At 48.1% G+C, this 19,974-nt stretch overlaps 1 protein-coding gene across 2 annotated transcripts in view; it reads right to left on the bottom strand.

Moving 5' to 3' along the window:
• The window catches only part of WDFY4 (WDFY family member 4), a 241,499-nt gene that overhangs the window by 125,419 nt on the left and 96,106 nt on the right, over nt 1–19,974 (bottom strand). Inside the window, exons 25-36 of one of the 2 annotated variants that reach the window (XM_048858078.2) lie at nt 18,068–18,220; nt 15,793–15,866; nt 14,324–14,485; nt 12,687–12,778; nt 11,497–11,596; nt 10,394–10,599; nt 9,601–9,770; nt 8,332–8,457; nt 7,661–7,822; nt 6,208–6,405; nt 3,513–3,639; nt 2,455–2,612 (exon numbers count right to left, since the gene is read on the bottom strand). In XM_048858078.2, coding sequence (XP_048714035.2) covers nt 2,455–2,612; nt 3,513–3,639; nt 6,208–6,405; nt 7,661–7,822; nt 8,332–8,457; nt 9,601–9,770; nt 10,394–10,599; nt 11,497–11,596; nt 12,687–12,778; nt 14,324–14,485; nt 15,793–15,866; nt 18,068–18,220 — 1,728 coding nt within the window. Of the gene's footprint in view, nt 1–2,454; nt 2,613–3,512; nt 3,640–6,207; nt 6,406–7,660; nt 7,823–8,331; nt 8,458–9,600; nt 9,771–10,393; nt 10,600–11,496; nt 11,597–12,686; nt 12,779–14,323; nt 14,486–15,792; nt 15,867–18,067; nt 18,221–19,974 lie in introns of those variants that run through there. The other variant, XM_075130729.1, reaches the window with a different exon arrangement.

The following is a 19,974-nucleotide window of genomic DNA, read 5'->3' as shown; positions in this document are numbered from 1 at the left end:
AAAAAGCTAACAGAAATGTTAGGAACCATTCAGAAAGGGATAGACAAAACAGAAAATATCATAATGCCGTATATAAATCCACAATATGCCTACACCTTGAATACTGTGTGCAGTTCTGGTTGTCCCATTTAAAAAAAAGGGTATAGTAGAGTTGGAAATGGTGCAAAGAAGGGCAACCAAAACTATTAGGGGTATGGAACAGCTTCCATATGAGGCGTGATTAAAAAGACTGGGACTGGTCAGCTTAGAAAAGAGAAAAGGAAGGTGGGAAGAAGATAGAGGTCTATACAAACCACAAATGGTGTGGAGAAAGTGAATAGGAAGGTGTCATTTACTCCTTCTCATAAAGCAAGAACTAGGGGTCACCTGATGAAATTAATAGGTAGCAGGTTTAAAACAAACAAAAGGAAGTACTGCTTCACACAATGCCCAGTCAACCTGTGGGACTTGTTGCCAGCAGATGTTGTGAAGGCCAAAAGTATAACTGGTTTCAAAAAAGAACTAGATAAGTTCATGGAGGATGGATCCATCAATGGCTATTAGCCAAGATGGTCAGGGACGCAACCCCATGCTCTGGGTGTCCCTAAGCCTCTGACTGCCAGATGCTGGGACTGGATGACAGGGGATGGATCACTAGAAGTTGCCTCTTCCATTCATTCCCTCAGAAGCATTTGGTACCAGCAACTGCCCTAGATGGACCATTGGTCTGATTCAGTATGGCCGTTCTTAGGTTCTTTATATCTCAGGGAGCTGAAATCAACAGGGCAGCTGCCTTTTGCCCCTTGGAGGTCATCAGGGATGTACTTGGTAGGTCCCAATTGCAGCAGAGCAGCAGGAGATGGTCCAGTGGTTAGAGTGTTAGCCTAGTACGCAGGAGAGCCAGGTTTAATTCCTGGCTCTGCCACAGACTTGCTCTGTAACCTTAGACAAGTCACTTAAGGTACGTCCACACTAGGAGCTGGAGGTGTAACTTCCAGCTTGAGCAGGTATCCTCACACTAGCTCTGATCAAGCTACTGCATTAAAAATAGAGCACAGCTGTAGCAACAGGAAGGGCTAGCTTCCCGAAGCGCGTGCCCAGTGTCTCAGCCAGGTATATCGGTGGGGGACTAGCCCCGGCCATGGCCACACTCTACTTTAGCACACTAGCTCAATCAGAGCTAGTGCGAGTATGTCTCCTTGAGCTGGGAGTCACATCCCCAGCTCCAAGTGCAGACATACCCTCTGTCTCTCCATGCCTTGGTTCCATCTGTACGATGGGGATAAAAGCACTGTCCTGCTATGGACCGGGATATAGGCTGTCTTGCCTAGTGGCCAGAGCAGGAGTCAGGCCTAGGGGGCAGAGCAGGGATCCAGGGTGAGGAACAAAGCCAAGGGTCAGCACCAGAGTCAGCTGCCAGTTACCCGAGCCAGGGGCCAAGCCAGAGTCAGAACCAATAATTGAAGCTAAGGGCCAGAACCGAAGTCAGATACCAAGTGCCAGAGCCAAGGGTCAAGCCAGAGTCAGGGTCAGAAGTTGGAGGCTAGTGTTGGAGCCAGGACTGGTCACTGATGATTGAAGGGGAGGTGTAAGAGCAGGAACTTGAGGAGAGGGAAGGATCAAGCATGAAGCAGGAACACAGTGGGAACAGGAGCAGAGCAGAAGGCAGGCACAAGCAGGGTCCAATGCAGTCACACATCTTGTTGCTCAGACAAACTTCCTGTGCCTCCTCCTGGCTTAAATAGCATAGTTGGACCAATCGATGGAGCCAGGAGATCCTCCAATCAGAGGTCCCGTGGGGGGGGGGTGCCTTGGCTGGGGCTATAGCACAACTAGCTTCTCAGCCCAGCAGGTTTCAGTAGGCATTGAGCAGAGGCCAGGATGCAGCAGCTGTCTCAGGGGGTCTTAGGCCTCCGTTCAAGACCCAGGATCTTGCATCTCTGACCTCACATTAGAAAGGATGAGCTACTCAGATACTAGAGTAAGGGAAGCCAAATAATTATTGAAGATAGATTCTCATGTTGTACGGCTCTGAAGTTCTTAGGCTGCAAGCTCTTTCCGGCAGTGACTGCGTGTCTATACAGCAGCTAGTGCTGTGGGACCCTGGTCCATATCCGGAGCTCTGTGGTGGCACAGCAACGCAAATGATCATAATAAAAAGGGGACCATTCTTTGATTTTTTTTTTTTAAATTGCTCAGTGATGAAGGGTTGGATTTTTGTAAAGACATTGTGAAACCTGAGGGTGAAAAAGTGAGATGGTGTGGTACTCCGGGCAGGAACTGTGGTTGTCCGGGCCTGTCTGCACCATGGGACTCCGATCCTTGACTGAGGCCAGTGCAATACAAGCAATGAGGATGAGAAGCCAGTGGATCATGCCCTTTGTGTTGTGAACTCCCAGATCTCAGAGTTAGCATGACATAAGAAACATCAAAATACATCAACAGCAGCAGAAGGAACCCCAGTGTCCCACTCACCACCATGACCTGCTCGGTAACAAAGAGCAGGATTTGCTTCGGGTCTGCAGCAAACATTCCACTGTAAAGCTTCTCCGCCAGCTTCTGAGTGAAATAGGAAACGTTCACCACAGACATAGGCACAGCTACTTCCGCCCCGCCATGAGGGTCACTGTCGCCTGCAGGGAATACAACAGGGGGACAGCGCTGTCAGATGCTGGAGCATAAGCCATGCTACCATCGCGCTGTCCCATCTGAGGCGGGGATCTTGGGGGACTCAGACAGGAGACCCCCAAGAACAATGCAGGTGCTGCAGCAATGAATGTTATTGGTTTAGTAGTGGCATAATTCCATTGGCCAATTTGGAATCCATCCCACAGTGGACTGCTCCCCACTACCACGCCGAGACACAAGAGGGACAGCTAGTAAGTCACCCACTCCACTTCCTGAAGTGCTTTAGATTTTTCTTAAAGGTTTCCCACTGAAGTAGTGCCCAGGTGCAAGCCCACTCAGGTCTCATCTGAGATCACAGCCACGGCTGTTATGCCTGTAGGCAGGTAATAGCACAGCCAGCTAAGTCCTATTTTGGTTGCGCTAGATTCCATGCTTCAGCTCCATTCTCACTAAGTCTGCTTTAATAACAGCAGCAACCCCTAGAGTTTTTCAAAGGAGGGCCAGAATCATTACTTTCATTTTAGAGATGGGGAAATCAAGGCACAGAGTCAACCACCAGGCCAGTAGCCAAGGCAGGAATAGAACCCAGGTTTCTTGGGTCCTAGTCAGGGGCTCTGTCCATTAGACCCACACTGCCTCCCCTATGGAGTCTTTGCTCTCAATGCCAGATTTTTAATCTTTCTTATAGCAGGGAACACTAGATGGAGAAGCTTGCCGGTCACATGGCAGGACCGCAGTACTTTCAATGCACTTGCTCTTGGGAGCATTTGAATGCCCCATGCAGCCTACAATGCTAAGATACCAGACCGATATTTCAGCTGGTGTTTCTAAATCTCTTAAGAGAACACAGTCAGATACCCCAACCTAAAAACTATCTAGCTGAAGATCTGAAGCTCATCACTTACCTCTCGGTCTGGAGGAGCCAGTTTTCCCACCCCCTTGGCTGATGATGTGGAAGATATCCATAGTAGAACGCAAGACTTCTGTCTGGAAATGTCTATTCTGCTCCCTGGTGGAGTTTTCTGCAGAAGCCTGCACAACCACAGCACGAAACCATCAGCACAGTGCTAACACAACAAAGGGCACAAACGCTGACCACCTCACTCAGCCTTTACTCATGCAAAGTCCACTGGAGATATGACAATATACACAGCTGAGGATCTGCCTCAACTGAGTAAGGATTGCAGGGTATGATCCAATATATCCAGGGTGGTTTGGGTTGAGGTTAAGGGCCCACTTTAATCTGGGATGGTTTAGGACCAGGATAATCTCAGATAGTTTTAGTGCAGGGTATAGGCCCAGGATAATGTGGGATGGCTAGTGTGCAAGCTCAGAACAACATGGGATGATTTGGGTTCAGGGATGTAAGGTTTGGTGGGACTTGAACCCAGACCCACAGGGCTACTCCTAACTAACATCCCCACACTGCAACAGCCATAACCCAGCCACACCCTTTGTACCACAATCCACAAAGGTTTGATCCCAGGGGAACATTCTGCCTCAAGGGATCTGACGACAATGGTTTTAGCAATCCCTGATTGGCTCTTGGTCCCTATATCAGCCCATGGGGCCTAGCAGGAAGGGTCCAGGCAACAACACAGATCCCTAGCTAGCTGCTGCGACCACCCTGTTTCTCTGTTACTGAACTCCCGGTATTGACCTTGGTGCTGATTTGGATTCAGGCTCCTGACTGACCCCTGGAATCCCAACACAGACCCCAATACCTGGTATTGAGCCTTGGCCTGATTCCTGGCTCTGACCCTTGGCTTACCTCCTGAATCTGACTCCAACTCCGGATTGACTCTCACCTTGACTCTTGACCCTGATACTGGCTCTGACTCCGGCTTCAGTTACAGGATCCCAAGCTCCTGTCACTAGTCCTGCCTGCCTTCACCCAGGAGCCTGACAGGGGTATAACTCCAGATGTCTTTGGTCCAAATGCCAGTTTCTGATCTCCTGGAGCACCCCTCTTAGGGAGGTGGGAACTGGTATAGAGAAAACAAGGGCTGTCGCCTCAGCCAACCCTTAACCTCATTCTACAACCAAACCTTCACGGAGGCTCTGATAAAGCTTAATGCATTTCTGCCACGCCCTATGCGCTCCTGAGATTAAAGGGATCCCAGCACCATGAGAAAGGCCATCCTCACAGAGAGCAGCAGCAGGACTCCCAGCGACCTCCCAAGAGAACCGGTTCTCTGGGGATTTTCACAGCCCTTTTGGCAGGCTCAGGAGATTTGGATAGCCTGGAGAAGCGTTCCTGCTTTTGACAGCTTCTCTGGACTGAACCCCAACTACTTTTTAAGCCTTCAGAGATTTCCCCCTCACTCGTCTCTTCTGAGTGGATCGGACTCACAGAAAATGGAAGCCAAAATCAAGAGCTGAGGTTCAGTTCTACTTGTCTTAAAACCAGTGACTGGCCTGAATCAAAACCCCAGATCTAGACACACCTGCACTTGGGATATTCAAAATATAAACCTGGATACTAAATTTGCAACTACTCCCTTCTTTATAGTGGGTCGATCCAAGAACCCCTGCTTTGGAGTGTGTGCAACCTGAGTCCAGACTCAACTGGTGCAGCAGCCATCCATCCATCTGTGCTTAGAAGGGGGTTTATTTATTTATTTTTTTGTCCATTGAAAATAAATGATTTTTTAAGTAAATCAGCACACAAGACAACCCCATATGGGATCTCACGGCATTAACAGAATCCATGGGCTGCCTTAGAATGTCATGTACACATTATAAACGGACAGGGAAAGATTTTTTACTGGCCAAGATCTAACTCCAGCATAATACATTTCTCCAATGCAAGTTACTATTGGTGCTGTGTACAGGTAGCATCCTGCCTTGGGTTATATGAATGCATGCAGCACAGGGGAATCTCTTCCCTACAGGGCAGTTAGGCTTTCAATTCTAGCTGGTTATCCTGAATAACATAACTGGAGGTGCCCCATATCCCAGCAGTGTGGTCTGGCCTCAGGCCCTCTTGATCACATGGTGCTTGCTAGGAGGAACTGCAGACAACCCCTTCTCGGAGTAGAGCTGCTCAGAATTTTTTTTTTTTTGTCAAAACAGTTTTTTTGATGAAAAATCATGTTTTTGTCGGAATCTAAGCGGTTTGAAAAACATGCTGATTTCAATGAATTCTCACTGAAAAAAGGAACAAAGCATTTTGATAATGTCGAAGTGGAAGATTCTGACATTTTTCAGAACAGAACGTTTTGATTTTGTCATGTCAAAACCAGCCTTCGAAGTCAAATTCGTTATTTTAATTTATTCTTTTTAAGTTCACAAAGGTCAAACCCGGAACAAAACGTTTCCATTGACCCGAAACAAACTTTTCTAAAAATTTTGTTTTGTGGGAAATTTCAACATTTTTTTTGTTCTGTTTCAGAAAAGGAAAGTTTTGGAAATTGTGGAATATCTCGCAAAATAAAAAAATCTGGTACCCGCCCAGCTCTATCCTGGAGAACTTGAAAGGAGTAGGTGGGGTGCAGACCCTTCTGAGTCCCTACATCACTGCAGGATGCCTCCTGTGTCATCCCCCCTCCCCGACTCCCAATGCAGAGTAGCGAGGGTTGGAGTCTACGGCAATGAGACCTCAAGAAGTAGCTCGAACGGGTGCCCCTGTTTGTGCGCCGGGATGCTGGCCAGACTCTCCATCAGCAGGATGCGCAGGAAGTCCCACACTTGCTTCTTGGCAGGGTGCTGGGGCAGTGGGGCAGCCGGGGGGTCGGGACAGCTGTTTGCTTCAGCGGCAGCTGGACTGTTGAGGGGCGACAGGCCTTCAAAGCCTCCCTGAGTAAAGACAGCAGAGACAATGGCACTCAGGGGAGCTTATTTTAAAAGCATTGCTTTCTCCCCACAACTGAGCACAGCTGCTACAGAGAGCAAAGGGGAGGCAATGCAATATGGCCATAAAAACTAAGAGCCAGGACTCCTGGATTCTATACCTGCCTGTGTCACACTGAGTATGCCTACCCAGCAGCCGGGCGGATGCTTCCCAGCACGGGCAGATATACGTGCGTTATGTCCGCTCAAGCAAGTGCCCCAAAAATAGCAGTGCAGCTGCCATGGCATGGGCGCAACTTGGGCTAGCTGTCTGAGAGTGTATCCAGGAGGTTGGGCAGGACTGTTCTCAGATGGCCAGCCCGAGCTGCCACAGCCCACTGATACTTTTAGCAGAGCTAGTGCATGTCTTCTACCTGTGCTGGGAATGACACCTCCAAGCTGCTGCGTAGACATACCCACAATCATTCTGACTATGGACAAGTCATTTCACTTCTCAGTGCCTCAGTTTCCTCAGCTGTTAATATTAACACCAAGAAGGGTTTAGTGATGCCTAATACACATACCAGTGCCCCAAGGGTGCCAAATAACAATAATGGTAGCAAAGCTGAAGGATGCACTCAGATTAAAGGAGCTGCAGTATGTGTGAAGCACTGTTAACCCCTCCGCCGACTTGTTTTAAAATCAGGAATGGGGGAATCAGCTGGCAGCTGAGTGGGGTTTGGTGAGTGCAGTGGGGCTGGGGCGGCTGCTGGGGTAGGGATGCAAGGGAGAAGCAACGTCCCCAGTGGGTGAGGGGCGAGCAGCTGGCTGAGGGAAATGAGTGCTACATACTCTGGTGAAGGGGTCACACTCAGAGGGGTGGTTCTTTAGTAGGGAGGATGGCAGTGCACAGGGATGGCCCCAGCCCCACAAGGAGCATTGGGATTAAAGAGTTTGGCTGCATCACACCTGGAGCCGAGCCACCCATTAGTTATCACTGACCAGTGATCCAGGCCATGGCTAAGAGGAAGGAGACAGGGAAGGGTGAAGACACCCAGCAGGGAACACTGGATTCAATACATTGGCCCCTACATTTAGGTTCCACAAAGGCTGACAGCTTGAGGGGCACGGACCATGGGATAGATCCCACAGCTCTGACCGGGTACGACTCACAACAGCATCAGCAGGGGCTCGGTTGGACTACCAGGGCAAAGGTGTCAGCTGGTAGTCCAACCTGGCTCAGTTGGCTCAGTCACAGCCGTCCAAGCTGGTTCACACTTACCTGGTGCGCCCCCACATGGAAGACGACACTGGCTAAGGTTTGCAGGAAGTCTGAGCAGCACCACACTGGGTCCTGGGGGTAGCTGTGGTAGATGAGACACAGGAACTGCATGACGTTCCCAGGATAGGCCACCTCCCAGGAGCCCTCTGTACCTGCAAAGGGCTGAACACCGACAGGTGCATCTCGTCAGGGCAGCGCTTCACTTGCACGCGTGCTGAGCTGGCACACCTTGCCTTGTTCTTCTCAGCAGTCCCCAGAGATCTGAGTGGCCTCGGCTTGGCCAGAGCTGGAGAAGTCACGAACGAATTGCTCCAAGGGCCACAGGGAGCAGCTGCTTAGAGCCACGCATTCCTCTCCTGAGCCTGAACACAGCTCTAACCACAAAGCTGGGGCTTTCTCCACTCAGAATGGGCAGGGGCTGGGGCCCAGAAGCACATTAGGAGGGGCCAGGATCCAGTCTGCAACTCTCAGATCCTAGTCGTAAGCGCAGACAGGGTCTCTCTGAAGCCCCCTACTCCCAGCAATGATAAAATGGCCGGGTCAGTAGCTGGCAGCCATCAGCTCCCTGCCCACCACTGTGCTGTCACCCCTTGGGGAGGGAATGGGCTGCCTCAAGCAGAACTCTCCTCCACTCCCTCTGTGGGCCTGCGCACACACAGCCGGCTGCTCACCTTGTTCACTGTGGCCTTAACCATCTCTAGCAGCAGGGCCACTGCCTCTGTGCACAGCCCAGCTTTAAGGACGTCCTCTGTTTGGTGGTTCTGCAGGAGCCACTGCAGCATGGAGTCCAGATCTGCCTGAAGGAAGGGAGAGACGTTCGAGGAGGAGGCTGCTCACAGGGGCACGGCTGCACCCTTCACTGCTTTCGGAGCAGTCTAGAGCGATGGGTGAAACCTCCAGGAGGTTCCTGTTCTTTCCACATCCAGCCGCATCAAGCACAAGGACAGTAGAACCTCAGAGTTACGCATACTTCAGGAATGGAGGTTGTCCATAACTCTGAAATGGTCCATAACTATGAACAAGACGTTACAGCCTTCAGCCAGGGGGAAGTTGGGGCTGCAGCTGCAGGGCTGGAGGATGGGGCTTCTGACCCTACGGGCCATCAGGGCTCCCAGAGGGGGGCTCAGGGCTTCTGCCCTGTGGGAGCACCAGGGCTCAGGGGTTTAGACCTGGGGGGAATGCTGGGACTTGGGGTTTCAGCACCGCAGCTCCATTCTGGCTTCAGGCCTGAAGGGGGCGCCAGTTATCAGGGCTTCAGCCCCGCAGCTCCACTCCCAGTTTCAGCCAGGGGGGAGCACCAGGGCTCGGGGCTTTAGCTACGGGGGAGCGCTGGGCTGAAACCGGCACTCGCCCCGTAGCTAAAGCCCTGATCCCTGGCACCCCCTGGGGGGCTGAAACCAAAACCAGAGCCGTGGGGCTGAAGCCCCGATCCTCAGTCGTCCCCCCACCCCTGGCTGAAACTGAGAGCAGAGCTCCCGGCGCTCCCCTCTGGTCTAAAGCCCTGAGCCTCGGTGCTCACGAAGATCGGAAGCCCTGAGCCCCCCCGTCCGCCGGGAGCCCTGACCCCCCCCACACACACCCTGCGGCTGCAGCCCCAGTTCCCCAGGTGCTGCAGCCCCAAGGCAGTACAGTATTTGCTTTTTTGTGGGGGGTCTGCATTGCTGCCTGATCAAGGACTTCCGGGTCCACATGGTGTTCAGTTGACTGGTAAGTCTGTAACTCTGGTGTTCGTATCTTTGAGGTTCTACTGTAGCTCCAACCACCACAAGCTTCCCCAGCCTGGATGCTTGTGTTGTCCAGGGCAGACGTTGCTGGGCTGCCTCTCCGTTTGGAGCCACTACAGAGAAGCAGCTTAGGAATCCTAGGGAGCACAGCAGGGTCACCTAGCCAAGGTGCAAACTCTCATTCACCCCCCACACCGGCCTTTGTGGGGGCCTTACCTTGGACGCTTCTGGTGGGTCACATTGTGGGGTTCCCAGGAATAGCCCAGAGACCAGCAGGTAGATCTCAGGAAGGTGAATGTGATTAATCAGACATACTTGTAGCACCGTTAGTCCGAAAACTAGGTAGGGGCCATAGTCAGGCATTGGGGGCCCTCTTTTCAAATTGTCTAGAAGCAAAGGAAGAAAACATGCTTTGAACGGCTCAGTTTCCATCCTGCATTAGGTGCAGTGGAGAGGGATGGCTGACTGACAACGACCGGCAGTTCTCTGGGGCCCAAACCACCCTGCCTTCCTACTGTCAACAACCCCAGCCGTTAGAAGAATTTCTCTGACACTAACAAAATAGAAAACCACCCTCCACTCTCATACGCATGGTGTGACGTTCTCCTTGTGCACTCCCCAGTCTCACCTGGGGGAGTGAGCAGAACAGGGTTGCAGCAAATCTCAGAGGGACTAGAAGGTGGTGACTGACCAACTCACAGATGTACAGACCAGTTAGACTGACCTTCTGCACAGATCAGACCACACAATCTCCTCACCCAGTGATTTCTGGTCTGGAATCCCCAGCCTGCAGTATGATGGAGAAGGTATCTCCCAGCCCGGCAGTAAGAGATCATCCTGCTGCTTGGACCATACTAAGCTCACATCGAAGTCAATGGGAGATTTGCTATTTTATGCAACTGGACTGGTAGCCCCAGCCGATTGCTTCTGCACCAGGGTCAACATAGTTTTCATGAAACTCTCCCTGGAAGAGGCTATTTTGGGAGTGAGTCTCATATCTGGGACGTACCCATTAGGATATCCAGCCCCATGGAGCTGTTTTCTACCCAGCGCCCGGCCACCACTCCCTCCTTGAATTTGCTCAGTAGTGTGGGATTGTGGAGGAAGTGCAGCAGCAACTTGACCCCTATCACAACGGTGCTTGGGTGCAGATGGCTTTGTGTGAACATGAGGAACCAATCAGGCCCCAGCGCCAGGAACATCTCTTCTTGAGCCCTGGGAGAAACACAGCATGAGAAGTAAACACGTTAAAGACACTGGGGAAGATTTGATCTAGGAGCCTACATCACAATGGAGAGTTTATTCTCTGAAATCACTTAGGCCCTTACTCTGAAGAATATTTAGGTGCCTAACTCCCAGACCTTTGAGGATCTGGGCAACTGACTTAGGCCCCTAAGTCACTTACGCTCTGGATATCGTGCCCACAATCTGGTGCTAAGGAGATTCATTAGCTTGTTTGTCCACATAGTTTGAGCCATCTGATCCCTATGAAACCCAATTTAATTTATTCCCAGACAAACTACATCAAGATGGAGTCACAGTTAAGGTTAACATCTCCGTAATTTAGTGTAAAACACAGGACAGGGATGTTGTAATTATCCCAACCCAAGCATTATAAACCTAGAACATTCAAAATTAAGGTTTAAACTTGAAAGAAATTCCAATATGCTAATGTATGCAAATGCACACTTAAGGCACCCAAGCAACCTTAACTCTGCCCTGTAGTGATGCAATAACTGTGTGATTAGGATTAAGACATTGTAGTATTTGTAATCTCAGTTAGATGAAACTGCTTTTTAAAGACACATCGGATTTCTTTTCCCCTCACAGAACAGATATGGAAACCGTGATCTCTCTGATCTGACTGTTTGGCAACTGTGGGAAAAGTGTTGTCTATTTAATAGATATCACTCTAAACCTCAGATATCACACTGGGGAAAAAAAAAACTTTGAACCCACACCTGACACATTCCGCCTCTCTCTCATTGACTGATGACACTCATAAATGCTAACTGGATGTTGAGCACTGGTCAAACACAGAGAGAGAGGGGGAACCGCGAAGGAGCCACAGTCCCTCCTCCGCCCACTCTATCCCCAAATGGTTCTACTTACTCAGAGGACAGATGAAGTTTGTCTGAACACATTACATCTAACAGCATCTTCAGTAACCGGTTTCGGAGCCAGATTGTCTTCCCAGATGTTTGGCTTAAGGCTACAATAATCAGAAGGAAATAAAAAGTAAAGAGGAGACAAAACGTGTTTCCAGCACTTTGATGAACAACCTTGTTTGTAGCCAATACAAATATAATTGGTTGTTAACTGGGTGAAGTACGTGTGAACATTTGGAAGTGGGGATCCTGCCACTGTAAGTACTAGTCATTTCTGAGTTCTGTTCCCAAAGCCCTATCATTAGGGATTTTTAAAACTAGACTGGACAAAATGCTGGGCAATGAATAATCTGTAGGGAACAATTCTAGACTGGGTGGAAGAGAAGGCTGGAATGGATGACTTCAGAGGTGTTTTTCCACCTCTAAACTCTGTGCATTGAAGCTCAGGCTACCAGTGTCTCCATAATGTATTCTGTTGCGTGGATGTGTTGTATCCAGTAGGACCTCCATTGGGACCACTCATAGGACAATAAGTAACAGGAAGTCAAGGTGGCTGGCTCTCCCAGCCGTCAAGTCAGACACAAATGGGGTAGACATTTAGAAGATGCATGGCTCCTTGCACTGCAATATGCACTTGCCCTAGAGAATGCCCCTTCACCCACATGGGACTCCAGCACAATGCAAAAACTACAGCGGGCCAGCAGCAACAACCACATTCCCATGGAATCCTGGGAGGGAACTTTCACCCTTTCATTCCATTGTTTTTAACCCACAAACATTGCTCTCTGTGAAATTTCAACCAAATGGACATTTCTCTTCCTGGAGACTTGTGAAAACCAGCACTTGAGGGGCTTTTGGTGCAGTGACCAAGCTCTGCCAACCTAACTGCAGGAGAGATACCAGAGGGGGGGAAAGCATAACTAAGCACATCACCTGGCTTTAGAACAGACCTTCCCAGACATGACTATTCTCTGTCCCTTTACTACCCCTGAGCTGTTCACAGTAGGGCCCTGACCCAGCAAAGCAATTAAATTTGGACTCCTGAGTAGTTCTGCAGCATGTCCCTCAGGGGTCTGCCCTTCCTGCCCTCCTCTCCCCTGCCCTCCCCGAGCACAGCCCTGCTGCATTTAGGACCTGCCCCAGGGATGAGGGGCAGCATCCATCAGAATTCATTCACCAAAGGGACCTCCTTACCTTCTCCTGGCGGATCAGAGATCCCATCCAGGCATATCTGACTTTCATCCACAGACGAGGGCTTTAAAGTGTAAACAAGGAACAATCCAATCCTTTCAGAGAAAGAGGAAATCATTTTGGTTAGCAGCATTTCCAACTATTACTATTGTACTGTGAGTCTCATGATAGTTGTTGCCTTTCTTAAAGCCTCAGCTCCTGGAGTCATGGGATTATGTGAGAATCTCGGCTTTCATTAATAGCGTACGTTTCTAGCCCTTGTGGAGAAAAGCTTGAAAATATGACCCCCTAATGACTCAAAAATAAAAATAAAAATGATCCCCCCTTTTAAAAAAAAACCTCATAATTTTAAAGCCAGTTTTGTGATTTTGGGGGCCTGACTCATGATTTTTGAACCAATGGATTTGGTAATATTGGGAAAGCAATACTGCTCGTGCCTGGTGTCCATATCCCCTTGGGAGCTCCCCTCATAGTGTTTCTGAGTGACACCTCACTGGCTTCCAGGCATGCAACACCCAACATGGAATCTCTAGCAGCCCAGCAGGAAACTGCTGTGACAACTCCTTTTCACTTGTGAAATGCTTGAATACCATTTTTCAGTTCTCATCATAAATGGATGAACGTTACACACGCACAAAGCAAGTGAGTGATGTGCATTCATCTGACTCTGGGAGTGGTGTTCCCTATAGACTAAAATACCACACTATAAGAACACTCCAGACATGACAACATACTTTAGCATTCCCCCAGGTTCGGGACAGTACAGGTCCCCTGTTTTTTAATGATGCTCGGGGCCTGCTGCACGAGCTGCTCTCCTGGAGGCTGTGGGACAGGGGCTGTCTTTATTTGCTCACACTGTACAGCACCATGCACACTGTCAGATCCAAGCAATTAACAATAAATAAAACTTAGTAAGTTGCAGCCACCCTCATCTTTAATAAAGAAAGAGGCTGCCAATAGAGACTGCATGTCCCAGAATGCAATGCTGCATCCGGACCAGAGTGATTTCATTAAAATCAAGATAGAGCTTTGAATGTTGGCCTGTGTCATCTTGGTGGCCCGCACCCCTATGTGTGAGGGTTGTGGACAGCACCGGATGGGTCTCAGCTGGTCTAAAGGGTAGAGACTGACCAGTCTGGGCATGAGCTATCAAATACTGCAGTATTGTGTTTCAAGCAGCTCTTTCCTCAGCAATCAAGGGTTGGAATTCTCTTCTCCAGAAGGTCCCGGCAAAGGCAGTCTCCATGAGATTCAAGAATAAAATGGCCAGTTGGACATCATCTAAGCAACGGGATCAGACACCCATCAGCCTCGGTAATCTTACCTACCTTGAGTAGTTCCTTACGCTTTGGGTCATCCCACTGAGGTCAAGGGGCTACCTGTGCTATATTCACTGTAAGGGTCACAACTTGGCCGGGGGTGATTCTCACTCACTTGAACAGGGCTGAATTAAATGCTGAATTGGCTGTCAGTGGAGTTTTCCCCTACGATTCCTTGGAAGGGATCTACAGGGATTCTGTCTTTGTCCAGAGCACCAAGCAGGGCTGGATGTGGCGACTGTGATCACACAATAGGATTCCTGTGCTTGTAGGGGGACTGCTCACTTGTGAGCTGAGAAAATACTGCATGGTTGGGGTTACCTAAGAATGTCTTTGGTGTTGAAATAGCCCTGCAGCAGGTAGGAGAAAATGGTACAGATAGTGGTGACTCGTGAGCAACTGATCTCGATGTCGTTGAGGAGGAAAACCAGTTTGGGCACCATTTGCATCTGGTAGGCGACTTTGGCGTTCCGACATCCATCTCTGCATCAAAGCAAGAGGAACGTTAAAAGCCTTTACTGGAAAGAGCCAATTCTGCCAAGTTTCTGCTAAAAGGGTTCTGCGTTCACTCTTTGTACCACGGACTTCTGATGTTGCCTTGGCAACCAATCAAAACTCCGACAGACAAATTGAATATGTGTCGGAGATGGGGATCTGAAGCCTTCTCAGTGTGTTCCTCCTCCCCCCTCGCCCTTCCCCGGAAACGTCCGCCTTTCAGCGAGTTCAAACAAAACAAAGTTATTGACTTGGAAAGCCCTGAATTGGTGGAAATAAATGCTGTTCTTGTAAAACTCAGCAAGAGACATCAGATGGGATCATGCCTGGCTTTTCAGTGCCAACAGAATGGAATCTACAGGCCTCATTGGGGCAGCCGGTCTGTCTCGCCCTGTCTCTCCAAAAATATTTAACTCTCTCGTAGAGCTGGTCGGGAAATTATTCTTTCCTCTGTGCAAATTTGGGTTGGGAACGTTCTTAAAAATCTCAAAATTATTTGGTCTAAATTTCAGTTTTAAACCTGAAATCTTTCATTAAAAAAATTGGGGGGGGGGGGAGGGGGAATTTCACCCTTGATTAAATGAAAATGTTTTGACTAAAAGGTTTTGGGGTTTTTTTTGGCAAAGATGTTTTCAACCAGCTTCATTACTTTTAAAAAATCAAATGAATAAATAGACATCTGGCTTTCTATTAGGACTTGTCTGTAGTGTATCCAGCATACTTTGGGCACTGAATAAATAACCAATGAAAAATAATAAGCCATCTTCTCCCTCTAAAAGTTGAAGATCTGAAGAATTCTGACATTAAATTGATCTCCCTTTGAGGGCATTACGTCCCGAGATTTGCACTGCAGAATAGCGACTGCTCCAACCAGTCCTTACAGATGCCATTTTCCAGAGCAGTTGTGTGCATAGAGCTAGACTGTAACTACCAAACTCAATCATCTGGACTTGTTGAATGGAAACATGTGAAAAACTTACCATCCAGTCTAATCAGGCAAGATGACCTACTTTCTTTCTCTAAGTGCTATGGGTCAAGTACTCTGCTGGTGTAACCCCACTGAAGACAATGCAATGCCTTCAGCTAGCAATTTGGTCCTATGATTCTGCGACATGGCCAACAGAACCAGTAAATGAAAGCTTGGATTTTCACAGGGCCTTAGAAGAGCTAGTTGCCTGCCATCTTCCATGGATTTTCAATGGGATCTGGGCACATAACTCCTTTAGAGACATTCAAAAATCCCAGCCTAAGCTTATTAGTTCATCCTATCTCTGCCATAGATGCCAACTATGTACCTTGAGGGCCGCAGGATCTCCACAAGATGTGAAAAGAGGGCAAGGTCAAGATTTTCTGGTGCATTTGACCAAAGCTGAAAGACAAATGAAACCAGAGATTTCACAGCTTCTCGAGTTCAGCTCCTTTTTCTCTATTGACATGAGATTAAATAAGTTTTTAAAAAAATCAAACGTGTTTCTGCAGCACATGCCTTCATCCCGAGATCTCAAAGCACTTTACAAACATTAGTGAGGCCTCACAACATCCACATGAGGTAACAGAGTGTGTCTATTACTGATGGTGAAACTGAGGCACAGTGCTATTTGCCTATAGTGAGTTAGTGGCAGAGGAGAATAGAATCCGGTGTCCTGGTTCCCACTTTTTCTTCTCTGACCAACTGATAGCATCCCAACTACACCCATTTGGTTTAAAAACAGATCAGAAAACATGCAACACATACAATCTAGTATGAGTCAGAAATGCCTGGAGGAAGTGTGGCCCAGTGTAAAGCACACTGGCCTGGGACTGAGTGCATTTGGGTTCTGACTCTGTCACTGTTCTGCCATATAAATGAGGTCTCGGTGCCTCCATTTTCCCATCTGCAAAATGGGGACAACAATACTTTCCTTTGTAAAGTGTTGTGGCTGAAAAGTGCTGTATAAAATATATGTATTTTTATACCATGTAAAAGCACATGGATTAAGCTATGTTGGAAAAAATATATATACCATAGAGTACATTTTTAAGTGAACTTAAAATGACATTTTTCAATTTGCATCAAGTGTGTCTTGGATTTAGGGGGAAAGGAGTAAAATAAAGCACAAAAAAAGGATAATTTCAGAAATATGGAAATGAATGATCACGGAGAGAGGGAGAGAAAATATATCTGATCGCACGGTGCACAAAAGCAGGCAAGCTGCAGTTTGCACCCAGATAATGAGCTTCCACAATCACTCTGACTGACATGCCCCAGAGAGATCTGCCATGAGTCTGTCTCTGAAACACGTACTTGTGCAGCCCTGAATAGGGACTATTGCAGGCACTGAGATCACATAACGTGAGCAGAGTAACAGCAGAATGCAGGTGCTTTAGAAGAGAGCTAGAGAACAACTCTGGAGGCTCCTTGTTCTATAAAGATCCTCCTCTATCACATAGCCTGGTCCACCCTGGGGCCTGGAACACCAAGAACTCTTCAGATTCAGCTCAGAGGCACGTGGACAGCAGCAGGACTGTCGGAACTGGCCTGGTTAATGCTCACAAATGCAGAAGCTTCCTCCTTTGCAGGGGTTTTCTGTGGTCAGAGTTCTCAGTCAGAGTGCAGAACAAGGTGGGTTTATTCAATGAGACTTTTTGTGACAGGTCTGGTAGAGCTGAAACTCTTTGCAGGGGAGCCATCTTTACCAAAGAACAACTCCACACTAAGTGGAGGTTTGAGTGTAGCCTGAGCCTGAATTGCAGGGCACACATGGTAACACACTCAGCCAATCTGGGACTTTCACCTTTTTCTCCCAGGGGAAGTGCCTAAGGAGCCATCCCTGGAAACAAAGCACTGGAAAACAGATTGCAGGGACCTATCCTGCTTTGGCCCAGTAGGTGGAGAGGGGGGGGAATGGAGGAGATGAACTATAGGTCTCTCCCATCACTAATTTCTATGAAACTGGATTCACCCCATCTGAGTGCATGATAGAAGAAATTCACCCCACTGTTAGGATCCCAAAGCAGGGCCCATCCAGCACATAAACCCCATTTATTGACCCAATCCAGGGTAGTGCTGACAGCACCACCCAGCAGATGCTCATTTACTCACAGAATCCATCCCTAAGCCCTGACTTCAGTGATGTATAGAGCTTTGTACGGGCCCTCTGCCTTGGGGGGAATTTCACCCTACAAGCAGGTTCCACGCTCCAGAGTAGGAAACAATCTCATATTTGTTCAGCTCCTGGAATGATCAGGGCACTTGGACAACTGATGACGGGGTGGCAGCACCAACAGGACAAGCAATTAATCCCCAGCCCATCTCAAATTACAAAAATACTATTCTGGATCTGTTGGCTGGAGCAAGACATAAAAATAACTTACTCTCCTTGGGGGAATCTAGAGACAGACCCAAACTGTACTGGAATTCAGACTTCAAACACCCCAGGTCTGGATGGTACTTATATGCAGGGTTTTAGTTCAGACCCACACCGGATAAGTTGTAGCCTTCTCATCAGATACAGCCACAGAACTAAATTTATACTCTAGAGCCTCCTTTAATATAGCTAAGGGAACACATACAATATTTAGTAGCTTTACCTCAAAGTTACTGAGAACGTATTGGAATGCACTGTAGTTCTTTATAGTCGAGGATTCCAAGCCCAGCTCTGCCGTGCCTGCTATGGAGAGCACCAGCTGTAAAATCCTGTTGTTTAGCAGCTTTTTCTTCCTCCTTAGTAGGTACGCCAGGAGCTGAAAAGAGTTATTGTGCATTCATTGAGCCCAAAAGCTGTAGAAAGCACAGTAGAAAATACAGTCTGCCTCACTGACCTTATAGCATATTATCCAGCGTTATTACTAAATATGACATGCCCAGCACACTCCAGACACAGTATTCATACATGCAGCATAAGACTGTCACTTCAAGCAGTGAGTGAAGTTTTTAAATATACATTGAAAATGTGGGGGGTTGTAATTGGCAGGCTGGCTTGCAGGAGGAATTTAACAGCAGAGCAGGAGTATTTTTGGGTAAGAAGCAGCAGGAAGGAGTGAAACACATATAAACTTGTGCTGCAGGAAAGTTACCAAGAACAACGTGTGAATACACATGGAGAGCTCACTACACTGTTACTCATGTTATTAGTTGTTTGTGAGAGGAGCAGATCAAAAATTCAAATTTCAACTTTTATTTATGAGAAACGGGGACACGTTTTTGTGAAAATTTTCTCGTTTTTCAACTGGGTCTAGTCGTGAGTGTTTGGGTGATCGCTGCTGTATCTGGAAAGTGTTCAAGAAGCTCCTGAGTTTCACAAAAGTTAGAAGGAAGGATTATTCACCCAGAAATATGCACCAGAAAGTGTGTATGTGGGTAATTCACCATTGATTAGTCTCCCAATTAGAAAGCTTCAGCAATCCAAACAGAGAGCAAAAACAATTCCATGTGACACAGGTAACCAATCGCGTAGACTGAACAACATATAGCAAAGAGTCAAGAATCCAGAGTCTGACAAACTGCAAAAACTGGCAAACACTTACAAATAATGAAGACAGTCACAGGAATCAGAATCGGATGGGGAAAATGGGCTAAATCCATCAGATCATTCATTCACAATGAATAATTCAGCCAGCTCTAACATTCATTCAAATAATGCAGTGTGTTTTTCCAGATCCAGGGGGTCCTCTCTGTTGCTCTTTTAAAGATACCTTCTATGCGCAGTAGGACTAATTATTTATTGAGATCTCTCTTTATCTTGGGTGACACCAATCATTTCACTTACCCAATGACACACTCTGCTGAAACTGCAGACTTGCACCTGATTTCCACCCCAAAGTACAGTAGAATATACATCATCATCTTCTTCCACAAGCCAGACCCCAAGTTCATTCAAAACTCTGGGAGCCAACCCTACTTTCGAAGTTGCACGGTACCGCTGAGTTTGGGGCAGCTCGAATGTTACATCCTGAGATGCAGACTACATTTTTGCCTCAGCCCAGTTCCTAGCAAAAAAAAGACCCTCCACAATTATCACTAACCGTCCCCATTACTGGCAGGCTCAGCAGAGAGAAGTTGAGGACTTCACAGGCCATGGAGAAGGAACAGAGCTCTTGCCCTAAAAGCAGTTTTCCGGATGAGGGTTGAAGCATGCTGACAGAGGGCAGTACCTGGGGGGAGTTTGCACAGCTGCTGCCTATGCATTACCTGCTCTGAGGGTAAGGTCTTAATACAATGGCCAGTGTGACACCTTCCATTATCGTAACAAGTAAGCAAAGATGCTGTGAATCTTCTGAAGATTGTGAGTCTCATTGGCTGTGTCTGGGAGTGAGCCCTGCCTGGCTGTTTTCACCAGCAGCAGCTGAGCTGTGATGGAGATGATGGGCACAGGATTTAGGGCTCAGTCCTGCAGGTCTTACTCTCAGGCTTTCCATGGGACTAACCTTAAGGGCTGTAGGCCTTTAATGCCTCACTCCCATTAGCTGCAATGGCCTTTGGGCCAGGCCCTCAGAGA

This window comes from Caretta caretta, chromosome 7 (genome assembly GCF_965140235.1).
Source record: "Caretta caretta isolate rCarCar2 chromosome 7, rCarCar1.hap1, whole genome shotgun sequence".
In the NCBI taxonomy this organism is placed as follows: Eukaryota; Metazoa; Chordata; order Testudines; family Cheloniidae; genus Caretta; species Caretta caretta.
Note: the sequence above shows the minus strand (reverse complement) of the source record. Positions and strands in the feature narration are given on the sequence as shown.